General features: G+C 39.4%; 1 protein-coding gene across 1 annotated transcript in view; it reads left to right on the plus strand.

Annotated features, from left to right (window-relative positions):
- The window catches only part of LOC124802571 (T-complex protein 1 subunit delta), a 100,443-nt gene that overhangs the window by 20,450 nt on the left and 52,225 nt on the right, over positions 1-27,768 (plus strand). The window contains exons 3-5 of the mRNA XM_047263443.1: positions 13,780-13,869; positions 23,381-23,632; positions 25,910-26,005. Coding sequence (XP_047119399.1) covers positions 13,780-13,869; positions 23,381-23,632; positions 25,910-26,005 — 438 coding nt within the window. The remainder of the gene's footprint in view (positions 1-13,779; positions 13,870-23,380; positions 23,633-25,909; positions 26,006-27,768) is intronic.

Raw genomic sequence — 27,768 nt, forward strand, 5'->3', positions numbered from 1 at the left:
TTTTAACCACCTGATGGGGCTAGAAGCCTGAGCAGATTTTATTCATATCACTGTGAGACCACGCATTCAGACAGCTTCAAATTAATTTCTTGCACATTAATTGTTGATGTCTTTTCTAGTTATCAGATTACATGTGTTTCTTACTCATAGGTAATTATTATTTTATATGAGAGACAGAAAGCTTTAAATCATGTTTTTCCTTAAAAGAAATGTGGGCAACCGGGGGATTAAAATACCTTATGCTAGGAAGAAAGAACCCTACGTGATTAATAACAATCACTTGTCAAGATTTGAGATTCTGTTAGCACCAGTATTGTAAAATTCTTCAGTCGGTCTTCAAGAAAGCAAAAGTCATACAGTGCTCATAGAATAACACTCTAAAGCAAAACCTATTTGGATCAGCCATGTGCCTGGTGATACATGTTGAGCTTTTGCAGTCTTGTAAAGATAAATTATTTCGATGGTAATTACTGCTAGTGGTGTACAAATCATTCATTAAATAGTGTAATAGGGTGTTTTTTAAGCTTAATATTAAAATTATCACTCAGTGTCCAGCAAATAGTGTTTTCACTTACGTATGTTAACCTTTAAATGAGATGTGAGATACTACTAGGGGCGTGACTAAATACAATTGAAATATCATCTTTCAAGAAAAGACAAGTAAGAGATGCATTTCAAAAATGAACAAAATGTTACTTAGATACCATCTTTCATATCTCGTGCATGAAATATCAGTTATTGGAGGCATTGAGTCACAGACAGGCACAATGAAAAAGACTGAGAAAATATTGAGCTCACAACACCGCCTCTATGTGGTGAGTAGTACTCTATCGTTTGCATATTCTTGTGATTCCACCCAGGATTTCCCATTGTTTGAAGTATCAATTTTGGTTGTTTTACAAATATGATAGCTGCTTCTGTCCATCTCTTCCCGCTGGTTTGCACCTTTCACCAATAATTCTTTCAGTACATACTGAAATGCTGTGAACAGAAAGAAAAGCACATAGGCTACATCTCTTGTTTTTTATGCATATATTGCCACTTCAGATGTATTTTTTCGCAAAAAAATGTCATTCATTAATTTTCTTTGAATTTTTAAAATTTATTTAGTTTCTGACTAGGAGTCAGCCTTGAAGATACTGTTTATCGCATTGAATTTATCTTTAGCTTCTCTTTTTGTCCAGTTATATGAATTCTCCCATTCCTTTTTTATATATCTATATTAAGGCTTCATGTTTTCATCAGACTAATTATCAGAATCACTTTCAGTATTATTTGTTCAAATTTAAGGGGTACACATGAACAAAATACTTCTATAAATCCCAGACTTTGCAGGTCTTTTACAGTAACTGAAATGTAAAAAGCTAGATGATGTAGCTGAAAGTAATTTTCCAGGTTGATCTTGTGTATCTTGAAGTATCTGCATATTAGAGTTTCTATATAGTCTAGATATTTCTTTCTTTCATTATAAATATTTGTGTTTCATGTGACTGAGCCACTTTTGAAAAACTTGAAGATCTTATGACATTTCTGTCTTGTGGGTCTTAGTAATGGTGATTCAGAGCGGCTGAATGCATCTGACACTGCTAACTTGAGTGAGTGATCAGCTCAACCCAGAGGAACAACGATACACATAACGTGTGTCAACAGTGACAAAGCATTTTGTCACTAATTGCCATTCAGAAACAAATGTTTCAACACATTTGGCAATATTTTCAGAAGTTTGCCAATCATCAATGTGCACAGTGGGCATAATGGCATGCTGTACTTTGTGCTGCATAAAAAGTAATGGCATGCTGTACTTTGTGCTGCATAAAAAGTGCTCTGTCATTGTTAAAAAAAAAAAAACTTGTGTTAATATGTAGGTCCACATGCCCACAGTCTGTACAATCTATTTGGGTTTGGCTTGTCTATTGCCAGTAACTTCACAGTATAACTGGTCCTTGGTGGCTTGTGAGGCGTGCAAATGGTCAGTACTGTAAATTGTTCCTCTCACTTCTTCGAATGACTGAGGTCACGAAGTGGCTACAAAATCAAACTTGTTAAGGTCATCCTGATTCAGGATGCTGAGATGGTTACTTTAAAAACACTGCATATTCAGTTGGAATGTGTTTCTGATACTAATGACATCATTTTCAACAGGATATACAAACCTAATGGTACTTCTTTACTATTTTGGTAAGGTGTTTCATTACCTTTTTGAATGCACTTGCACTCTGAAATGTTGTACCAAAGAGATGATCACCTCCATCTGTGCATATGACAATTCATTGTGCAAGCAGGAACAAGGACTTTTGTGACAGAGCAAAATGTTTAAGGGGAGAGAATCTTGGACGAAATGAACATAAGCATAAGGAGAAACTGTTGGTGATATTTGAAACCAAAAGCAAACAAGGAAAAGTCAGTCCAAACCTGCCTGGATAGCTGTGCATGTTAAAGCACGACTTCCAGGATGGGAAAGAGTGCCCTGAATCGAATCTATCCAGCGGATTGATGACAGGGTTGGTGTACCAGCCAACTTGGATGTGGCCTTTTAGGCGATTTCCTGTATCCCACTAGGTGAGTACCGGGCTAGTACTTAAGTCCCACATCATTTACATGCAGGTTGTATACAAGGTGGAATCCAAAATTTTCAGGACTGGTGCTACCATCTGGAAAGTAGTAGTAGTAGTAGTAATCTTTCCACCACTAGGTGGTGAGAGCTGCACGTCTGATGGGTCAGTGTGTGAAGTGGCATTCAGCTGGGAGGACATGTTGCATGTCCACAGTGATTTCCATCTCTGTGTTTGGTGTGTGGCGATTTTATGATGGATCCGTGAACAGAACAGAGCGTGTGTATCAAATTCTGTGCGAAGCTCTGGGAAAGTGCTACCTAGAATCTTGCAATGATTCATCAAGTGTTCGGGGGGACAGAGAATGAGCCGTACGTGTGTGTTTAAGTGGCATGCTCAGTTCAGGGCTGGCCGTACAGGTGTCAAAGATGATGCTCACACTGGAAGGCCGGTTACTCTCACAACGCCAGACATTGTTGCCAAACTTCAACAGTTGGTTTGTGTGGATTGGCGTCGAACCATTAAAGACCTTGCGGATGAAGTGGGTATTGGTTATGGGACATGTCAATGAATGTTGACTGATGAATTGGGCATGCATTGTGTCGCAGCAAAATTTGTGCCAAGGATCTTGACTGCTGATCAGAAGGCACAGCGTGTTGAAGTGTGCACGGACCTTTGTTGGACTGCATCTGATGGTCCAACCTTCTTGTCACGGGTTATCACCGGCGACGAGAGCTGAATTTACAGTTATGACCCAGAGACAAAGCAACAATTATCCTAGTGGAAGAGCCCGGCCAAGACCCAAAAAAGCGAGACAGGTGAAGAGTAAAGTTAGGAGCATGATCATCGTTTTCTTTGGTACCAAGGGAATTGTGCTCAAAGAATTTGTCTCACCCAACCATACTGTGAATTCTGCGTACTACTGTAATGTTTTGTGACGAAAACGTGCAGTGATGACGGCCCGAACTTGGGCATCAAGGGAACTGGCTGCTGCATAATGACAACGCACCCTGTCATATATACTTTCTCAGCAGGACATTTTTGGAAAAAACAACATGGCGGTTGCACCCCACCCATCATACTCGCCAGATTTGGCACCTTGTGACTTCACGCTATTCTCAGAAGTGAAACTCAAGTTGAAAGGCCGTCGGTTCGACACTCTAGAGAGGATTCAAGAAGCATTGCTGGCAGTGATAAACGCCCTCAAAGAACAGGACTCCCAGAAAAATGTTTGACCAGTGCCAGAAGCGCTGGGACTGGTGTGTAAGTGTGGATGGGAACTACTTCGTGATGGTGACTAGTCCAAAGGTAAGGTTTTCAACAGGTCCCAAAAATTTTGGACAGCACCTCATACCCTCGGGGACAACTGGGAAATCTGGGGAAAACCTTGGAATTTTTCATTGTTTTAGTTTTCAGTTAAATTTTTGTCATTTTGATGGGTAAGAACTGATACTCTAACAAAGGATTTTACTTTAGCCCGCTACTGCAGAATAATACTGCAGCAATAAAACGTAAATGAGAGAATAGAACCAAAATAAAACTTCAATTGCAAAGAAAATGCACTATTTACAACAGCAAAACACAATGTACGTAAAAGCAGGATAATGTTTCACAGAGTAAGCAATACTTCATAACAGCAAACTGCTTTCACTGCATCTTTCTCGTGGGCCGCATTTCAATGAGTGTGACTTCACAGTTGTTTATATTTCAAACAGGTGGTGGGAAAATGTTGTGATTGGTGGTTTGAGAGGCATTACTTTCAAAATTTCATTTTAAGCAACATGAATTATGTTACATGCTAGAATGTGCAATGAATTTCTTAAATCATGGAGTTAATATAATAGAGGGAAACAATCCACATGGGAAAAATTTATCAAAAAACAAAGATGATGTGACTTACCAAACGAAAGCACTGGCAGGTCGAAAGACACACAAACAAACACAAACATACACACAAAATTCAGGCTTTCGCAACAAACTGTTGCCTCATCAGGAAAGAGGGAAGGAGAGGGAAAGACGAAAGGATTTGGGTTTTAAGGGAGAGGGTAAGGAGTCATCCCAATCCCGGGAGCGGAAAGACTTACCTTAGGGGGAAAAAAGGACGGGTATGCACTCGCAGACATACACATATCCATCCACACATATACAGACACAAGCAGACCTATTTAAAGACCAATACGTCTTTCTGCTTGTGTCTGTATATGTGTGGATGGATATGTGTGTGTGTGTGCGAGTGTATACCCGTCCTTTTTCCCCCTAAGGTAAGTCTTTCCGCTCCCGGGATTGGGATGACTCCTTACCCTCTCCCTTAAAACCCACATCCTTTCGTCTTTCCATCTCCTTCCCTCTTTCCTGATGAGGCAACAGTTTGTTGCGAAAGCCTAAATTTTGTGTGTATGTTTGTGTTTGTTTGTTTGTGTGTCTTTCGACCTGCCAGCGCTTTCGTTTGGTAAGTCACATCATCTTTGTTTTTTGTTAAATCATGAAGTGTTAGATTCATTCAAAATTTAACACTGAGGACCAAGTACCTAGAAAAATTTCAGTCCATTACTTAAAATTTTACTGCCACATCTGTGTTTCATCTCTTAAAGGGCAACACGCACTAAAAAAACCAAGTTTGAAGGTGAGTTTTCATGTATCTTTCACTTCATCCATGTTGATAAATATTACATGTGAAAGCTTAGTTTTTCCATGGTAGCTGCATGTATGCATATTAATTTAAACCATTAATTTTCTAATTTGTGTGTTCGCACTATTTGCCACTGATGTTGTTGGCTGACTGGGTCACATGTCTTATCACTCTGAGTATCTGCTGTGATTGGCTGACGAGATCACGTGACATGAGCTACAATTGATTGGCGACTCCATGTTGTCTTGTGCACTACGACCAGATAACAGGTATACTCGAAAAAAGAGACAGCATTAGTCGTATATTTTTTACTATTGCAAAATCGATTTTCTGTCACTGAGTGACCATCTTCAGTGCTATATTGTATAACTTAAATTGGGATGCACTGTTGTCACTAAGCTTACGGCCGTAAGCATTGGTCGTATATTTTTTACTATTGCAAAATCGATTTTCTGTCACTGAGTGACCATCTTCAGTGCTATATTGTATAACTTAAATTGGGATGCACTGTTGTCACTAAGCTTACGGCCGTTATACAATATAGCACTGAAGATGGTCACTCAGTGACAGAAAATCGATTTTGCAATAGTAAAAAATATACGACCAATGCTGTCTCTTTTTTCAAGTATATATGAGCTACAATTGCTTGGCAAAAGTGCGTTGCAGTCTAGATTTCAGTGTTTTGGAAGCTATTGTGTGGTATTTAGTGGAGTTTGTGCTTATACTTCTGTAATACAAATACATACACTGTAAATGTTGAACAAATACTAACAAAGAGAAAGAGGTGCTGGCCAGTACTTAGCTCAGTACAGCCGATAGATACACAAAACAGAACAGAAAATTTACATTCCAAGCTCTCTGAACTTTGTTCCTTCATCAGGGAGGAGAGGGGAAAGAAGGGAAAGTGGATTCAGTTACTCACAGCCCAGGTTATGAAGCAACAGGGAAAGGTAAACAGGGAGGGTAGAAAGGATGGAGGCATGGTTGTCAGTGGGAAGCCACAGATAGTCTACTGTTAAGTACTGTGCCAGCTACAAACCAAAGAGGGTGCATACAGAAGTAAAGAGGTATACAGTATGAAGATAAACACAACTATGTAGGATGAAAAGATGCGTGAATGGCTAAAGAGGAGAGGGGAAAAAGGAGAAGACTGTAGAGTAAATGGGAGTGAGGTTGGTTAACGTAGGTTCAGTCCAGGGGGATGGCGGGATGAGAGGATGTGTTGGAGTGAAAGTTCCCATCTCCGCAGTTCCTAGGGACTGGTGTTGGGGGGGAGAAGCCAAATGGCACATACGTTTCAGCAGGTTCCTAGATCCCTAGAATTATGCTGGATGGCATGCTCTGCTACTGGGAATTGAACATCTCCTAGGCGGACAGTTCGTCTGTGCCCTTTCGTGCGCTCAGCCAGTTTAGTTGTCGTCATATTGATGTAAAAGGCTGTGCAGTGCAGGCATGTCAACTGATAAATGACATGTGTTGTTTCACATGTGGCCTTGCCTTGAATTATGTATGTTTTACCAGTAGTGGGGCTGGACTAGGTGATTGTGGGGGGATGCATGGGGTAGGTTTTGCCGGGGGGTTGATTACAGGGGTAGGAACCGCTGGGTAGAGAAGTTGGTCTGGGAATATTGTAGGGTTTGACAAGGATGTTACCTCCGTGACATCCTACAACGTACGTGCCATTTGGCTTCTACCACCCAACACTAGTCCCTCGGAACTGCGGAATGGGAACTTGCACTCCAACACATCCTTTCATCCCACCATCCCCCTGGACTGAACCTACGTTAACCAACCTCACTCCCATTTACTCTACAGTCTTCTCCTTTTTCCCTCTCCTCTTTAGCCATTCACGCATCTTTTCATCCTACATAGTTGTGTTTATCTTTATACTATATACCTCTTTACTTCTGTATGCATCCTCTTTAGTTTGTAGCTGGCACAGTACTTAACAGTAGAATATCTTTGGCTTCCCTCTGACAACCATGCCTCCATTCTTGCTACCCTCCCCATTTACCTTTCTCTGTTGCTTCATAACCTGGGTTGTGAGTAACTGAATCCACTTTCCCTCCTTCCCTTTTTTTCCCCCCCTCTCCTCGCTGATGAAGGAACAAAATTCCGAAAGCTAGGAATGTAAATTTTTTGTTCTGTTTTGTGAATCTATCGGCTGTACTGAGCTGAGGTAAGTACTGGCCAGCCCCTCTATCTCTTTGTTAGTGGCCGAACGGTTCTATGCGCTTCGGTCTGGAACCGCGTGACCGCTATGGTCACAGGTTCGAATCCTGCCTCGGGTATGGATGTGTGTGATGTCCTTAGGTTAGTTAGGTTTAAGTAGTTCTAAGTTCTAGGGGACTGATGACCTCAGATGTCAAGTCCCATAGTGCTCAGAGCCATTTGAACCGTTTTTCACATCTTTATACGAGATTTTCCATTAATCACTGTAAATGTTGACACATACCAAAGATCTTTACAAAATGTATTGTTTCTTGCTGGGTTTCATTTCACAGGAATTTCTATACCAGTATATAAAGCCTTTACTACTCAAAGGGTTGATAAGTTTTACAGGGTCGAAGGAAAGTATATTGTCACTTAATGCAGGAAAAAAGTGTACTTTCACCTGGGAGAAAGTGAATTTTCACCTGGGAAAAGGTGTATTTTTAACCAGAAAATCTGGGATTTTTTTTTCTTGTCCACGTATACACCCTATAAATGATTAGCATACATTTAGAAAACTTTCACATACTTTCACATGAATAACACTATATGCAGACAGTTGGGGGTACACACACTCTGTGGAAGGTGGTGAATGGCGTCAGACCACTTAGAAGATTGTTGGACTTAGAAAACTGGCCATTTATGTCATTATTTAAAGTATTATTGGCACATATGTAATAATATCTTCAAGAGCTAATAATGACCAAGCTTCAAGATTTATTTTTTGTATTTACTGTAGTTCTTTTATAGATTACAAATTTTAAAATAAAACCAACCTTCCAAAAGGAGTATGAGGTGAGTTACTGAACAATTCCTTCCTCTTGAGCCTGTAAAATTTCTTGTTCACTCAGCAAATGTGACATATTTGTAACAGAATTACAGAAAACTGTGAAACCTAGCGGGTACATGCATAAAATGTCATCAACATGATCACATATTGGCTCAGCCATTTGCAACAGCGGCTATTACGTTTGCTAATGTTTCTTTTGAAATAATTCTGGAAATTGACAACAGAAGGCATCACCTGTCAAGGAACAGATAGTGAGACCTCCGTACATTGTTCTCATATGAATGAGTCAGTCCAGTTTTTGAGCATAGGCGGCTCGTACAGTGAGAAAATCGTGTCTCAAGCTATACTCAGATTAGGTCTTTTGAACACAGCATTGTGGCCTGAGTTATGCTGGGGCTTGGTCTCCAAAGTGTTAAATTACCCACGCAAATTCCATTAATAACCATGCTGACCCTGCACTGATGTGGGACAACGGCACAAGGAAAGGAAGGGAAGATCAATTCAGACTGTGACTAATGGCATTGTAGAAATAGAACAGGAAACATTAGGTATAGGGGTTACATGCTCCCGAGAAACAATTTCTTCCTCTCTCTCTCTCTCTCTCTCTCTCTCTCTCTCTCTCTCTCTCTCTCTCTCTCTCTCTCTCTCTCTCTCTCTTTCTTTCCTCTTCCCAGAGAATGATCTTGAAGGCAGAAACAGGGCTTCAAACTGTCCATCAGATGCCAGAGTTATGCATTTCTGCAGGCTCAAAACAGCCTGTCATCTCTCTGAACTCGACCTAGAAAATAAATTACTAGAACTGGTTGAGTCTTCTCCATGATAGTCAACCAACACAGTTTTCACGTATGTACACCAACTGGAAACAAACTGTATTGTGAAGCTCAGTGCACTGTAGTTACACATCAGCACCAACCCTGGAGCTGATCACATGCTTTTTTGAAGATACTTTCACGTTTGGTTCAGCAACTCCATCGATATTACACTGCTCAATGCTGTCCATCACAAAACTAAGAAACTGATGAGTGGCATCTTTTGCACACGTCTCACCAACAGTCTTCTAGCAGGGGCTGAAGTCATTCATTCATTCATTTCTATGCCCGGTCAGCATTTCCAAAAAATAGCAGCTGTGATAGCTTTGTCATTTCCTTCATAAACATCTTGTGTTGTGCACTGGTTGTCCATGAGGGGGCATACAAATAGATGGCTTGGATCTTCGTCAGCCCTGCAGTTGCAAGAGGCGTCTGTGCTCATGGGAAGGATTCCCCATTTCTTCAGGTTGGTCTTGCATCGAGGGATGCCCACTCTTGGGTGGTTGAGGGACCTCCATACAGGGTATTGTAGGTCTGTGCCAGGAACTAATTCTTCTTTTGGTGATACGTCTATGGGCAGTGAGCTCTTCCATGTTGCAAGACAAATTGCTTCTGGTGTTCCCTTGAGTGGCGCAGTCCTACAAAGGAAATTCGTGCAGGATTTAAGGCGGGATGTTGCTGCCTGATGACCATACAGGGGATGTCGGCGGCCATTCTCCTGCTTTGTTCTCTCATTGTCTTCGGCAGTGGCCCTCCAGATATTGGGTGGGGCTATTTCAGCAATCAGATACAATTTCTGCACTGGTGTTGGCTTCAAGCATCCTGAGATGATCCTTGTAGTATCGTTGACCACAATATCAACTTACTTAGCATGAGCTGAAGTGTTCCACACAAGAGCAGCATACTCAGTGGATCATGCACAAAGAGCAAATGCTGAAGTCCTTAGGGGGTGCAGGTTGGCTCCCCAGCTGCTGCCAATCGGCTTCTTAAGTATCTCATTGCTAGCAATAACTTTCTGTTTCACATTTAGAAATTGCTGCCTGTACGTTAGAGCCCTGTCCAGTCTGACACCTAGATAGACTGGTGTTGGGCAATTTCTCAGTTGCTCTCCTTGCCATGTGAAATCCAGCTTTTGCTGTGATTCACTGTTTTGTAAGTGGAAGGCACTCAGTTGAGTTTTATTGGGATTGGGCTTCAGGTGGTTGGCATCATAGAATTTGGGGAGTTCATCCATTGTTAGAGACAGTTTTCCCCCTCTACTTCTTTAAAGTTTGGTCCCTGAACAGCTACTGCTGTATCATTGGCTTAGATGAAGCGCCTAGTACTTGCTGGTGTTGGTTGATCATTTTTGTAGATATTGTACAGCCCTGGAGTAAGCACACTGCCTTGGGAGAGGCTGTTCTTCTGCGTTCGCCATCTATTCCTCTTACCCTGTAATAAAACTACGAATCTTCTGTTCTGCAGGAAGGTGCTAATAAGGGATGTTAGTTGGTAATCCTTAGTAAGGTCATACACTTTAACACTTTCCTATGCAGCTGTTAGATCAACAAAAGTGACTGCAGTAATCTCACCACACTCAAAACCGTCCTCAATGTGCTGGGTTAGATTAAAGATCTGACTACAGCATGATTTGCCAGCATGAAAGCGTGCTTGTTGTGGGATAAACTTCACTTTAAGGGTGGCACTGATTCGGTTAAGTACCAGCTGTTCTAATATCTTGATGGTTTGGCATTTTTTGGCATCATTTGGTTCCTTCCCAGGCTTAAATACTGCAATGACTCGAAACTACCGCCACATTTTGGGGATGTGTAGCTTTGCGACACAGGTGTTCATTAAGCTTAGTAGCCACTCCATCGTTTCACAGCTGAAGTTCTTTATCTATTTAACTCTAAGGTCATCGACACCTGCAGCCTTATGCATCTTCAAACTGGAAATGGCAGCTTCGAGTTCAGCCATGGAGAAAGAATCCCTAAGAAAATAATGCTCTGTTTGGGTCATGCTGAAGAGCTTCTTTGGGCATCCTTCCTTAAATTTTGCTATTCTGCAGGAGCCGGGTTGCTGCTTTATTAGGAGTTTATTTGTAAAATTGCCTTGTGATTTTACAGGATCGCCATTCAGGTTTTTAAGCAGTTTCCAGATTTGTCTACTGTTCAGCTTCATGTCTGTATTCTCTACCAGGTTACTCCAATTCGTCTTGTGAGTTGCTGAAATGGCTTGCTGTAATATTTCACCAGCTTGAATAGTTTCTTCTGCAAGTGGATCCTCTTCATAGAGAGTTTGTTATCGTTCTAACAACAGTTTGTCATCACTGGACATGCCTGAAACATACTGAGTTCTACATCCTGTTGGAATAGTTTTCCTTGAAACTTATTGGACGCATTTGATGAAGGTTTCGTATATTTCAGGTTGTGGTGGAATGTTTATCACTTTTGAGTCGAGCTCTTCACTGAACTTCTGCCAGTCTGTCTTCCTGAAGTTAAACGTCCTCTTGAATGGTACATCTTCAGGCACTACTACAGGATTCACAGTGCATATGACAGGTCTGTGTTGGGTACAGGGGATGGGCCCTCCGACAAACAAAGATGTCGTCTGGGTTGTACCCTCTTTTCCACCTGCCACTGTTAAAGGAAGGTGGGATCTTCAGATCGTAGATCAGATGTAGGTCATGAGCCTCACCCCATGTTTTCTACACTCATTCCATTTGTGTCAGTGTCTGGGTATCCCCATGATGTGCTTCTGCAATTGAAATTGCATATGACAAAGTTCATGTCCTGATCATTGATGTTGGCTGGTGTTTTAATGGTGAAATTGGCATCGGTTGTTTTGTAGGCTGATATTACACAGAAGAATGGAGTTAGCTCTGTGAGGAGCTCGATGTTATTGTTTTCAGTCAGTGAGGCTGATGTGATCTGGCAAAGACGGCACTGCCGTATTGGTCATGAGGCCTTTCCAGTCTTAATTCCTTACCAGCAATTCCTGGACAATGTTTAGTACTTCTCCTGTGTGTTTCCTGGACTAACAGAAGGTCACATTTATATTTATGCTACTAAAACTTCTTTCTATCACGAAAATCCATCGGCGTTTATGTGGGGGGGGGGGGGGGGGGGATGGTCTTTAGAGAGACAGGTCGGGATGCAGTCCATTTGAATGGAGACCTGTTGTGAGAGGATATGCCATCAGCGCGCTTTGTAGCGTCTTCTGACATTGCCCAGGGTACACCCCATTGCTACTAATTTCTTGGTCTTCTCTTATTGCAATCTTCGTGGAGGTTTCTTTCATGTACCCCAATTTTGCAGTGACAGTTCTCCATATGCTAAATCACCCAGTCGCTCAGTTCTTTTCTGCCACTATCAATACAGGCTCTTTACGAGCTGACCCAGAGCAGACAAACCAACAAGGACGCATCTGGAAGCTCTGAGAAATGACCTCAAACTTCCTCCATTGGAATGTGCAAGATTATCTTGTCCTGCTGCATCTCTGTGGCAAGTAACTCGGCCTGTGCCACAATTCAAAGGAGAACACCAATCCAATAATCTTCTAATGATTGGTCTTAACAACTGAGTGAATTTTGCTTTTTCTTCCAGTGATTGTTCTGAACAGAAATCTTTACTGAATGCTTGTAGAGTGTTTACTGCTAAACTTACAGCAGTCACCTAGGCCCTGTGCCACATAAAATCTCAGAAGAGTAGCTCAATGAGCGAAGCTGTTTACAAACTATTATCTGTGTTACACCCAGTGTATGTGAATGTAACATTCAGGACCAGCTAGCAGAACAGTATGTTGCCGGCATCCATGTTACATTAATTTGGATGCCATGCCACTTGGTGATTACAGGAAATGAACTGGCTGATCAGAAGACAATGTCTAAAGAACTTCTCAGCATCAGAACCTCCACTACTGCCGTACAGTCCCAACTATGGCACCTTATTCTAAAAAGGATGGGAAGAAGAATGGCCAGCTAGAACAACGTACAACAGATTAAGACTGGTTAAGGGAACCACAGCTGCGAGGAAGATGTCTCAAAGAGCTTCTCGGAAAGAATGTCTTGCTGTGCAGACTGCACATGGGCCACAGCAGTTGTACCAAAGGTTTTATTCCCAAAGTGATGGGCTCACTGTGATGTGAATATGGTGCTGTCGTGACAGTCGCCCATTTACTTGTGGAATACATTATTCTGACCAACATGCAGAGAGGACTGAAGTTGGATGATTCATAACGCCTCCTACTTTTTGACTTGAAGTAGCTGCCAAGTGAACTCTGCATTTTATAAGATTATGCAGTTATTATAAAAAGGTACGAGTCCCCCTTGTTGTGGTTGATATAGGGGATGAGCATGGAAGGTGAACCTTCTCCCTTTACTCCACTACTGTGCTGTGCTACTACTATGACAAAAAATCTGAAATCTGAAATCTTACTTATTTCCCTGGGGATTACACCTCTTCACCGTTGCTACTGGTCTCCCGGAAAGCAACCATACATTTTGGTGTGCATCATCAACTACTTTTAAACATTCTGTCTTTGTAGGTACCAGTGACCATGCAGTTTGGTCCCATCCAGCAACAGTCATTGTCGTAGACATGTTCTCATACTATCGCCTACTTTCCATTATGAAGCCCATATTATTAGATGTCCTTTCATTATTTCATATGCAGTAGGTAGACTATGAATATAGTTAACCTGCTGATAAAATGAGCATCATAAGCTTTAATATGTACATTTGTCAAATGTGGTAAATAATCTTCACAGAATTAAATGTATTCACATACATGTAACTTTTCCTTTCCACAGATACAAGCCAGCAATGGTGAAGTTACTATTACAAATGATGGGGCAACAATTCTGAAGCAGATGAACGTCACACATCCAGCAGCAAAGTTGGTAAGTAAATTCATCCACCCATTGCTGCAACTGTTTAACTAGAATGTAGTTGTTGTCAGTTGTGTGTGTGGGTGGAGGGGTATTTTTTGTGCTGCCTGGTGAGAATTCCATTTTTCACCACTACAATTGAGACATACAGCTTAAGTCTTATTTTTAAAAATATTATGAAGCAGTACCTTGTGTACTATATAAGTTCATAGTCAGAATCTGCATAGTGTAAAGTAGAAATGGCAATAGGTTATCTTCATGCTATCATCCTGAAGTATACCGCATCAAAGCATAACTTTTTAAAACAAAATTTGTCATTCACACTTCAAAAGTTACCCCCAACATTTTTATTTTACTGCATTATTTAGGTGATGAAAAGTGGGTTCTTTGAATAGACAATTGTATTAATATTGTGTACTTAATATAGTGAATTGCAGAGAAAACAGGAAGTTGCACAAGACAGTCTGACAAACATAACAGAATGGTTGTGACAGAAATGATGAAATTTTAGGTAGTTCTGAAAACAAGCAATTGGTAGAGAGGATTCAAGAAGATCATTGTGTGCTGAATAATGTATAAGGTAAGGAAATTGGCAACCCAAAAATGACAGTTCAAGGCTACTCTGATAGTAGTTTTGAATTGTACATGAAAACTGATATGTAAAATAATACAGGACACCAATAAAAGAAATACACATTGCCATGCACAAATTAAATTTCATGTAACAGGTAACCGAAGGAATACAGGTAATCACTTAATACGTAGGTAAGGCAATGATAAATGATGTATACTAAGCACTCTTGGAAATTGTCCTCTGTCAGACCTTTAATTAGCTTATGGTGTAGCGATTCACATATGACTGCACACATAAGACAGAAAGAGTACTTAAAAAAACAAGGAAGCACATATGAAGAGAATGGCTTAATATTTCAGATAGTTCTCTCGTATGATAGAGCTGGAGATCCATCGGAATGAATGGTATGTCGAACAAGAACTATTTCACCCTTTACTTTTGCTTGTGGTCTTTGGTCCAAAGGTTAGTTTGGTACAGATTTCTACACTACCATATCCTGTGCAAGCCTCATCATCTCCAAATAACTACAGAGTCATTCCATACGAAGTGGTCTAGAGATTTCCACATGACTGTCATGGATTTTGCTAAAATATTGTGTGAGCATTTGCACTTGTTCCCTGTAAACATTGGTGAAGCCGCATGATGACCAATTAAATACTTTTGGAGATATCTTTATTTGTTCGACCCCCTATTGCAGCTATCAACAGTGGGCTGTTAGTGAGTTTTCAGCAACTTTTAAATATATCTCCAGCAGTACTTTCTTGAAAGGAACAAAACTAGATCATCCTTTACAACTTTTTGCGTTCTCTTAGGTGAAGTTGGTCTGCTTAAAAAATGTGAAGTTAAGCTTTTCATATCTTCAGAAGTAATTGCGCGATATATTTAAAACTGTGTGTAATAACTTACCTGTACCAGGTTTTAAAACATAAATTTTCATTTTCTTACTATTTTCCAATAGTTTACAAATAGAGGGCAAAGTTAACGATTTTTATAAAGACACCGAAAGGTGGTTCTTTAGGTAACTTTTATGATAAAGAATCTTTTGCAAACTCTTTAAAACGTTTTGAATTATAAAGACAGTGTTTTAAACTTCTAAAATACAAATTTGGTTTTGCAGTGCAAGCATGTAAAACCCTAAAAGACAATGACAAGGTGGAGGCGAATTGAAAATATACCCCCATTCCACTGCTGCTTAAACTAAATCTGGCATCTTTTATTCTATTCTACACTTGCTTAGTACTCTTTGGGAAAGGTAATATTGAAAGTCCTGATGATAGGGAGTGAGATAGTCAGAAGAACATGAAAAACCTCAAAAAAGATGTGTGTTTTGTCATGGCTCGTCATGACATATTTCAGCCTGTTTTTGTGCTGTAATAATTTCAGAAGCAAACTGTTTAGAAACTTCAAAATTTAATTGTGCTTTACCAAGGCACTGGGATCATGATAGTAAAGTTGTTTCGTAACAAGTACAACAAACATTTTATAAACAGTCTCCAAGTTTTACACCATTGTCACAATGTGTGAATTTTGGTGAAGTTCATAGCAGTCTGCCTGACATTTTTTGGAAAGGATTCATTTTATTTCTTTTGCAAGTATGTCTTTTTATTGTGCAATGCTATTGACAGGTTAGTTTAACTTCAGTTTAAATTACAGCATATTTTGTGTTTGCATAGTTTGCAGTTTATTGGAACATTATTATACAGATGAAAAATTGTGTAATGTGTGGCTGTGGTCCATGTTGGCTTAACCACTGCTGCATCCCCATTGTCAAAGGGGCAACACCCGTTAGCTGTGCAATAGCAGCCACGGGTGGATTTCTTTCACACTGGTTCCCAAGCCTGATGGTAATTTTCTTGAAGTTTCAAAGGCCAAAGCTAGAAGAGATCTCTTTTGGGACCCTATGCTAATGTTTACTTCAGACTATTTGAATTTTTGGCAGGTTTCTTTAATTTCTGTAGAAAGTCACTTGGAAAACTAAAATCTTGGCAGCCAGATGATGTCACTGATGGTGGTGGAATAACAGCAATAATGTGCTGTTCCAGTACACAGTACTTGTCACTCCTTGTGACCAATAAAATGAATTTGTTGCACTATGTGGATGCTTAAAGGTTATCAAAGTATTTGTGTGGTGTTCTCGATGCCACGAAAGCTACTTTTTCTGTGCTTCTGTGATGCTTAATGGTCTGGCTCGTGTGAGACCTCATCTGTACCATACAATAATGGTTATAGTGCAAATAAAGAGTATTTGGTTTTTCACTGTTGCCCCAAGAAATTAAGTTCTATCATTTTCTTACTACGAACAATATTTTATGAAATATAAATAATTGCAAATTTATATTTGCAATGTAAATGGGAACTTTGGGTGTGATATGTAATTAGTAACAGGATGACATGCATTTTTCATAAATTATGATTAGGTATGCGTTAATCATCATATATTTGATGAATCATATATTAAAATAATTTAGGTATTTGGATTGAACAAATAAATAAATAAAAAGACCAAAGTGATATTCAAACCAGTTATCAATCAATTGTTCTCCCATGCTGCTGATTAAGCCACAGAGCTTGTCTACAAAAAAGCCTAACTTTATTGTTACTTGGAAAATTGTCAAGTTCCTTGAGAATTTCTGAGAGCTGTATCAAACTGCTTCGCGATTTGATATTTTGAGTTCTGAATTTCACATACCATAAATAAATTAAAAAAAAAAAAATAGGAAAATCCAATTGTCGATTGGTCACCTTGTCTGATGTCATATCTGCAGTCTTCTGTATCACTAGCACCAGATATTTTTCTATAAACTTGTTAAAAGCATTAAGAACAACTTATTTCTTGCAGCTTTTTAACAGTCTTCCTGCATGTTTCACTATGGAACAGAAAGCAGTGTCAGCCATATTTACAGTACATATTAACAGTGCAACAATCAGCGCACAAGCAGCAGTTTACAGAGACTGCTACTGTACACTGTTTTTGAAATGAAAATAGCCAAAGTATGATTGAAAACCATTGATGACTCCTAATACATTAGAATGTCCTAAAGTTTCATTTACAGCAACATAGTAATAAGATATGTGATGCATTAGTGGAACCTACTGTACTTACCTGAGTATAGGATGACTTTGATTATAAGATGACCCCTTTTTTTTAAGACACTTCTGAAGAAAATTTTATGTGTAACATATTCTGACTAATCAAAATTATGAAGTGTTTTATTGACATAAAGTATCTACCTAAAAAGCTAACATTAGACATATTATAAATTTATGCATTTTGTTGTTTGTCTAAATTTTGATAAAACAGGGAGAAATAAAGTAATAAAAAGAAATGGTTTACATTAATTTGTGGACCCTTTTTAGCAATATTTTTTGCTTAGTAACCCTGTCACTATTTTATCATCATCCTAACAGCACAGCTGTAAAATTTATATCTTCACTGTCACAAATATTTGACTGTTTCTTCTGAATATGTTGTGATTTCTGAGGTTGTGGTTACCATACGACCTGAGAACACAGCTGTTTTTATCTTTATACATAACAGCTCTCGCTTTCTCTACTGACATGGGAATGTTACAGCATCACTTGCTTCCAAACACACTGTCTGCCCACTGCGCTCTCATTGGGTGTTAGAACTAAGGGGCTGACACACCTTCGTTAGACACTGGACTCGCATTTGGGAGGACGACGGTTCAATCCCGCGTCCGGCCATCCTGATTTAGGTTTTCCGTGATTTCCCTAAATCGCTCCAGGCAAATGCCGGGATGGTTCCTTTCAAAGGGCACGGCCGACTTCCTTCCCCGTCCTTCCCTAATCCGATGAGACTGATGACCTTGCTGTCTGGTCTCCTTCCCCGAAACAGCCAACCAACCAACCTGACACACCCTCGTTTGTTCCCATCTTACTTCATGGTGAGCGTCAATAACATTATAGCATGAAGCATGTACACCACTGCCCCATACCTAGACTTTCACCACCTCATGCAGAAATGAATACTGTTCTTGAGTATTTGTAAAATTTTAAGTTCAATTCAATTCCGACTACAAATGTTTTCAGGCAAACTGCTGTCTAAACATGGTAGATGTTCCTAAAAAGCCAAAGTATGCGGTGTAGATTCTCATGTTTGGTAATGTCACATAATTTTCTACCAGCTCACTGCAGCAAGCTGATATCAATGTTCTCCCTCCAACCCTTCTGTAGTGCTGTGCTTCAGCAGCTGTGAAAAATGGACTGCAGAATTTTCAAGGGTGCAAATCATAAGTAACAACAGCAACTAATACATGAATAAAAGAGCACCAACATGATTGTCCGATTCTTCAGCTTGCGATCATCCTGTGATCTACTGACTTGTGTTGGAACTGCCATAATTTGTTCTCACAACAGTTATAATCAGTTTCATAAGAATGATTTTGTTAATTAGGCATTTCATTTTGGATTAGTTTTCCTTCTTGTTTCACCTGAATAACACCATCGTGTTCTAAATCTGATTGAAAGATGGTAATGTATTTACTTGCTATTCTAATATGTGAGCAATGTCTGAATTTCTCATTACAACCCACTTAGTAAATCATTAGCCTCTCTAATCAAATGAAATATTGATCTCTGTTCAGAATCGAGTAATGTTTTTTGAAGGAATACATTCACCCTTCTGAATGTAGCCTTTACTTGAAAAACTACTTAATTGTTTGTACATGGTACCCATACATATAATAGAACTTTTATTGCAAATCTGTTCAAATATATCAAGAGTTTCCAAAGTGATAAAATTTAGTGCTATTTCCTCTAGTGTTTCATCAAACTTGTCACATTTTAAGCAGAGCAAATGATTGTTGTAATGACTAGTTCATAGTTTCTCGTATGTCCTTTGCACTAGTGCTGTATGCGTCAAATGTCATGTGTTTTGTGGGCAACGTTGATACTGTATCTAGCACTTTGGTGTATCAGGAAATCTTGAACTTATTCGAACACAAGTATCATTTGCCTAGACCTGCCCTTCTGAATTATTCAAAATAAATCTGCCAATATCCAAAGCTTCATTTGTAAACGAAAGACAACCCCAGTATACTCTATTAAACATTGTAAAAATGTTAGCCTCAGCAGCAGTAGTTTAATCTGTGAATGTAAGACAATCCTATATGTTTTGAATGACGAATTTGGGAAAAACACTCGTATTTATTGTAATCAGTTAAATATAGTACTTCAAAGAATGTAACAGCATCAGCATGCTTGTACTATGGCTCTTGACCGGTCATCGCATTTGTGTTTGTTTACATCAGATTCCTTCTTACAGTGAAGGAAGTATAGAGACTTACATTTCTCCTTTGGCCACTCCTGCTTAGCCATTTTGCACTTCTGGTCACCCTCAATGTTAGACATCCGTATTCCCCTTCGCCTGCTTCATTTGCAGCTTTTCTGTATTTTCTCCTTTCATCAATTAAATTCAATATCTCCTGTGATATCCAAGGATTTTTGCAAGGCCTTGTCTTTCTACTTATTTCATCCTCTGCTGCCTTCACTATTTCATCTCTCGAAGTTACTACTCACGTGTCTTCTACTGTATTCCTTTCTCCCATTTCACTCAGTCATTTCCTAATGCTCCCATTGAAACTCTGAACAACCTCTGGTTCTTCAACTTATCCAGGTCCCATCTCATTAACTTCATGTCTTTTTGCAAATTCTTCAGTTTTAATCTAAAGTTCATGACCAATAAATTATGGACATTCCACTACTGACCCGGAAAGTCTTTCAGTTTAAAATCTGATTCTGAAATCTCTGTGTTACCATTATATAATCAGTTTGTAATCTCCCAACCTTAAATGATACTTAAACCAAGTTTTAGTGATGATTAAATTGTGCTCTGTGCAAAATTGTACCAAGTGGCCTCCTCTTTCATTTCTTTTCCTCCATCCATATTCTACTATTATCCTTGTCTTCCATTTCCTACTGCTGAATTCTATGTCCTGTGTCACAATTAAGTTTTCATTTCTTTTATCTCATCTGTCTTCTTAACCTGTGGAGGTAAGTGGCAAATGAACTTGTAATGCTGTGGCGGGTGTTGCCTTTGTGTATCTTGTCTGTGATAATACGTTCGCTATACTGCTCTTAGTAGCTTACCTGCATTCTTATTTTCTGGTTCGTAATTAGACTTACTCCTGCATTACCTCTATTTGATTTACTCCTGTATTACTTCTATCTGATTTTGTATTTATAAACCCCTACTCACCTGACCAGAAAGCCCTGTTAATCCTGCTACTGAAGTTCACTAATCCCCACTATACACTGAGGTGACAAAAGTGATGGGACAGTGATAATACATGTATACAGGTAGTGGTAGTATCGCTTATGTAAGATATAAAAGAGCAGTGCATTGGCAGAGCTGTCATTAGTACTAAGGTGATTCGTGTGTAAAGGTTTGACATTATTATAGCTGCATGAAGAGAATTGAAAGGCTTTGTACATGGAATACTAGTTGGAACTAGATGCATCGGACATTACATTTCGGAAATCGTTAGAGAATTCAGTATTCCAAGATCCACAGTGTCAAGAGTGTGCCAAAGACACCAAATTTCAGGCATTACCTATCAACACTAATGGCCTTCTCTTACTGACAGAGAGCAGCGGCATTTTCATAGAGGTGTCATTGCTAACAGACAAGCAACGCCGCGTGAAATAATCGCAGAATCAATGTGACAAGTATGACGATGCATCGGGTAGGACATTGTGGCGATATTTGGCATTAATGGGCTGTGGGAGCAGATAACTGACAAGAGTGCCTTTGCTAACAGCACGATGTTGCCTGCAGCGCCTCTTCTGCTCTCATCACCATATTGGTTGGACCTAGATGACTGAAAAATTGTGACCTGGTTGGATGAGTCCTGATTCCAAGGTGGTAAGAGCTCATGGTAGGGTTAGTGTGTGGTGCAGACCTCATGAAGCCATGGACTCAACTCAAGGCAGTATGCAAACTGGTGGTGACTCCAAAATGGAGTGGACTGGGCCCTCTGGTCCATTTGAACTGATCATTGACTGGAAATGGTTAAGTTTGATACTTCAAGACAATTGGCAGCCATTTGTTGACTTCATGTTCCCAAACAACAATGAAATTTTTGTGAATGACAATGCACGTTGTCACAGGGCCACAGGTGTTTGCATTTGGTTTGAAGAACATTCTGGACAATTTGAGTGAACACCCAGATCACCCAACATGAACCCCACTGAACATTTATGGGACATAATTGAGAGGTCAACTCGTGCACAAGATCCTACACGGGCAACACATTCACAATTATGGATGGTTGTGGAGCCAGCATGGCTCAGTATTTATACAGGGGACTTCCAATTACTTGTTGAATCCATGCCTTGTCGAGTTGCTGCAATAAACCAGGCAAAATGAGGTTAAAATGATATTAGAAGACATCCCATGACTTCTATCACCTTGGTGTATCTAACTTTAATCTACCTTTTTTTTCATTTTCAAATTTACTAACCTAGCTAGCTGATTGAGGATCTAACGTACCAGACTCAGACCCGAAGATTGATAGTTTCATTTCTCCTGAGTAGACCCTGTCCGAAGATCTGAATGGGGGGACTGTTTTACCTCTGGAATATTTTACCCAAGAAGATGCCATCATCATTTAACCATACAGTTGAGATGTCCGTGGGAAAAGTAATGGCTGTTAATTGGCTTGCTTTCAGCTGTTCGCAGTACCAACACACCAAGGCCATATTGGCTGATGTTAGAAGGCCAAATCAATCCATCATCCACTGTTGCCTTTGCAATTACTGAAAAGCTACTTGTGCCTCTTCATAAACGTTTGTCTGGCCTCTCCACAGACACCTCCATTGTGGTATTGTTGAGACACATAAGCCGCCCTACGTCAACGATGTCTGTGGCTCTTGGAGCTATCTTTTAAGATAGTGGCTTCAATTAAATAGGACAACTTCTTTTATTATAAAGGCTTTTGTACAAAATTTTGGCATTTAAGTAGCAACAGGCTGGTATTCAGTGACTGTTCTTCCAGTCATGATGATATCCAAAGACTGGTTTCATACTTCACACGTCTTTCTTGCGAAAGTCTTTTGTAATCTACATGGCTGTTGCAGCCAATACCAACCTGAACCTGCTTATTGTATTCAACCCTTAATCTCCCTTTAGAATTTTTACCCTCTACACTTCACTCCAGTACCAAATTGACAGTTTGTTGATGCCTCAGAAAGTGTCCAGTCAGTCAGTTCCTTCCATTAGTCAAGTTGAGCCATAAATTTCTTTTCTCCCCAGTTAGATTCTTAGTTACCCGATGTATCCATATAATCTTCAGCAGTCTTCTATAGCACCACATTTCAAAAGCAAGTTTTTTTTCTCCTTGTCTGAAGTGCTTATTGTCCATGTTTCACTTCCATGTATCGACGCGCGAGTTGCCAAAGTGGTGTCAGATCGAAAGACTTGCACCTGGCGAACGGTCTACCCTATGGGAGGCTTAGTCACATGACATTTATTTTTTATTACTTCCATAACAAGGTTACACTGAAGACAGATAACTTCAGAACTGCTTTCTTTGCTGTAGGTGTCTACATTTTATATCCTCTTTACTACTTAAAACATCTGGTATTTTACTGCCCAGATAGCAAAACTAGTCCACCACTTTTAGTGTCTTGTTTCCTAATGTAATTCTCCCACTATCATCTGATTAAACCCACTACATTCCATTGACTGTGTTTTACTTTTGTAGATGTTTGTCTTCTAACTTTTTCAAGACAGTATTTCCATTTAACTAAATTTGGACTTTGATGTCATCAGGTTTCTCACTAATCAGTAAAGTGGCTAAAAGAAGTACCTATGATTATGCTGAGTGTTTTACCGATATATATTTTTGTAGAATTTAGGAAAGCATTGAACATTTTTCTTTTATTTCATGTTTGCTTGCTTGTCGTCATACATTTTACATTTGCTTACAGCTTGTCGAACTCTCAAAGGCACAAGACATTGAGGCTGGAGATGGAACAACAAGTGTCGTCGTCGTCGCTGGCAGCCTCTTGGAAGCAGCACAGAAGTTACTGGCACGTGGCATTCACCCGACAGTAGTTTCAGATGCATTCCAGCGTGCTGCTGCCAAGTCTGTGGAGATCCTTTCTGGCATGTCACAGCCAGTATCTCTGGCAGACAGGGACAGTCTCATACGTTCAGCAGCAACTGCACTTAATTCTAAGGTTTGTTTACTGATTCTTAGTCCTGTGAACTATTTGTTCAGAGTTAATTAATTTTGTGATGAAAAGTACACACACAGTCCAGTGATGGCAACTTGTGCAGAACACTAATATGATAGTAATAAAGCCATAACGCCCACATTTTTTCATTTAACTCAGTTTTTTTTAAACAAAATATGGTTTTAATGGCTAACAGTGTTTTGAGCAAAAAATGCAACACTTTGATCACGACATGAAACAAATCAAATTGGCATGAAGTGCAGGTACATGCAGGAATGTGCAGCTAAATAGCATTTCAGTGCAACTGCATGAGGTAGGTAGGAGTAATGCTATCTACATTCTGTATGTAAGGAGAGATTACATAACGAGCCTCTCTTGTTTGTGACAGGATGTTATTTGTGTAAGGGGGAGCAGTACCAGTGTGCGCTGGAATTACATACTCAGGACAGTGGCCAGTTGAGACTGCAGTTTATGTCAGCAATATTAATGCTCACAGTAGCCATAATCCCAACTGTCATGCAAATATGGAATTGATGGATTCAGCAGAGCCCTTCTCGAGGCTGTATGGCATCTGAGATGCCCAGTGTGGCTAGTGCCAAAGAGTACAGATATACTGTCCAGTTGATATGCCCCCTCCCCCTCCCCGCCCCTGAGAGACTGACACATCAACTCTCATCAGCAAGCAGCAAGTACGATTGATAAACAGAGGATAAAACTGAAGCAGCATGGAATGACATAATCGTATGTTATCCGAGCTCAGTTCCTCAATACCCAATTGGATTAGAGATTATTGTTGACTTAAGAGGTGGCAGCTCAGTGTACTACTTTCTACTATACTGTATATGCCCAATAAATAAAATTCCGTTATTTGGTATCTTTCGGGGTGTTAAAATTTTATTTGCCTACAGTGTATAAATTTCATACAATTAACAGTAGAATTAATATATTGAATAGTAGGTCAAGGGGGGCAACATTGGTCCAAAATAAGCTGGCCTGGCAGAAAAATTTTTGGAATGTGGAAAGAACAACTTCTTGCACAAGAACCGTGTGATTTGAAAAGCAGTTCTATGACAACCTTCACACATTAAGTTTGGTTTAGTGATACTGCTAGTGAAGGTCTTATCCAAAGATGGAGGATGTTTTTTTCTGTTGTAGGCAACATATTGGAAAATTTCAGAAAGTTATGCCATTTCATGAGCCTAAAGATTCACTTTTTGAAATTTCAACCTTACCCCCCACCACCACCACCACCACCACCACCACCACCACCAACGCGCGAATACACCAGAAAGTTTTGGTGATAGCAATTGGGGATAAGGTGTGCTTTCACCAAAGTAATGAAAATGTGGTATAAAGGCCATTGGAATACAATGTGATGGCTGCCTACTGTTGGTCACTTCACTGTGTGATAAGCATTTCATTGGAGGACAAAGCTGCTAAGATGCTTTGAGGGGGAGAGGAGGGGAGGGAGAGAAGAAATAAAAGCCAAGGGATACACAATTACTTTGTAATAGAGAGATGTGTTCATGTTTGTACTTCAGTAAAACTTCTGTTCCGATTGAAAAATTGTAAGGGGACAGTCAAATGAAAGTGAGACAGATGGGAAACAATCATATCAAAAGTAGTTCCAAACTGTTAATACATTTATCCCACTGTGAGACAAGATTGTGAAAGCCTTCATTGAAAAAGGTTTGTGTTGCCTGTAGAACCACGATTGTCTCTAGGTATGCACATCATTTACCAAAGCAAATTGACAGCCACAAGTGTATTTTCTCAGAGCTTCAAAAATACGGAAATCTCATAGGGAGGGATCGGGAATGCATGGAGGAAGAGATAAACATCTGTGTACAATCATGGTTCCATGGGCAACCACAGATGTTGACCATCTTGCCTATCAGTGGGATAAATGTGTAAGCAACTCTGGCAATTACTTTTGAGATAATAAACAATTTACTTACTTTTTTCCATCTGTCTCATTCTAATTTGACTGCTCGTTGTAAGTATTATGGTTGTTTATTGAGGTTTGTGGAGAATTGTTTGTAGGCTATAGAAAGAGAGGGTGGAAGGGTATCTGATATTTGGGAAATAATAAAACTTTAGGAGAGTGTAGTAAACACTTTCTCTTACTAAAAGTGAGACATGTTTATAGCAATTTGCTACCTTAGAGTCACCATTATTGTGTTGTTTTCAGTTATAGTGTGTTTTGATATTAAGGGCTGTGGCATTACACTAATGTGCCCATAGTTAGAATATTTAATTCTAATTTTTGTATATTTACAGGTTGTATCACAACAGTCCAGCTTACTGGCACCAATAGCTGTAGATGCAGTCCTCAAAGTGATTGACCCTGCGCAAGACACCAATGTTGACCTGAAGGTGAGACAGTGATAATATACTTAAATATGTGCCCTTTTTCCTTATAGTTTTACTCCTTTATTTATGTAGTCTTTTTTAATTATGGAGGTGTGAAATAATTCTGATGAGTTACTGGAAGCTGCATATGTTGCAGTGGTGAGGAAATGCTGCTTAATCTAAGAGCTAGAAATGAAAGTACTGTGGGTGCCAGTAAAATGAACACACATTCAAGGTTAGTGTTTTGTGGGAGGTAACTTACCAGTGAGGGTAAATATTGGGGGATATCAGCTATAAATCAACATTTTTCAGAAAGTGATGTACTTGCTCTGCAAATGCAATCTTGAGCACATTGTGGTAATACACTTTGTGGTTAAATCAGTGGGAAATCCAGGATGGGATGTGACACTTTAATACTTTTTGGTTAACGTATCGTGTTCTAACACCATAACCTGTGGAACTGGACCTTTCACTGTGCATGTTCTGCCAAATTTCCTCTTTTTTCTGCATCACACATTATACAAATATTCCAAATGTATCACTAATACCAAACTACTTCCGAACAGGCCTCAGAAGGCCTAACAGTATCGATTGGCTGCCGTGTCATCTTCAGCCCTTAGGCATCACTGGATGCAGATGGGCTTGTGGTCAGCAAACTGCTCACCCAGCTGTTGCCAGTTTTCATGACAAGAGCTACTACTTCTCAATCAAGTAGCTCCTTTGGTAGCCTCACATGGGCCTTTCTTGCCAGCAGCACTTGGTAGACCCCAATGGTCACTCATTCAAGTGCTAGCCAAGCCCGATAGCGCTTAACTTTGGTAATTTTATGGAAACTTGTGTTACCATTACAGCAAGACTTTTGGCCCCATACTTACCACAGATATGTGAAATTATTGATGTTGTTCATTCTATATAATTATTGTATTTCCACGGTTATTGAAAGTTAGGCAATGCTTCCTGTTCCCTACGCCAAGTTTAAAGTGCACTTTCTTTTTGTGGCTTTATCAGTTACACACTAGTGCAGTTATAGTGTACTTAGTGAAATCTTTTAATAGAAGAGCATATTGCAAATTCATGTAATTTAATGCAGCTTCAAAAGATAAGTAATACCCGCTAGTAAAATAAAGTGAACTAAAATTTCCTACTAGATGCTGTAAAAACATTGTTTGAATCTCTCTCTCTCTCTCTCTCTCTCTCTCTCTTCTTCTTCTTTTTTTTTTTTTTTTTTTTTTTTTTTTTTTTTTTTTTTTTTTTTTTTTTTTTTTTTAAGTAGTTTATTTACATTGATGATTTATCTTTCATATTCCCCTTGTAAAGTATGATGGATAAATTTCAATGTGTTTAAATGTGATGGTATTATGATTTTTTTTAAAAAATCAATTATCAGACTGAAATTTAATTTGTCAAAATAATTGTAATCTGCAGAATGTTGTAAAATGGGTCTAGTAGTGTTTTGAAAAGCTATAAACACAGTGGACATTACTGAGTTGAATTATGAAGTAGTGCTTATTTTTAATAGTATGGAAGTCTGTCCAGAAAAATGTGAGAGAAAAGTGGGTCAAAATGAAAATGCAGACAAGCAATGAACTAGTTATAATCAAATACTTGAGCAGGTTAATGCTTAAGAACAGAAACTGAGTGGACAGAAAGTGACAATAGAAGTAGAGCAATATTCATTGGTGGGGCATTTAATTCAGTATAAATCCATAAGTGAACTCAGGTGAGGAAAGGATGTGACTAGAAAAATCTTTTTTTTTCCAAAAGTTATTGGTATAAAATGTGTAACA

The sequence above is a fragment of the Schistocerca piceifrons genome, chromosome 6 (assembly GCF_021461385.2).
Source record: "Schistocerca piceifrons isolate TAMUIC-IGC-003096 chromosome 6, iqSchPice1.1, whole genome shotgun sequence".
Classification (NCBI taxonomy): domain Eukaryota; kingdom Metazoa; phylum Arthropoda; class Insecta; order Orthoptera; family Acrididae; genus Schistocerca; species Schistocerca piceifrons.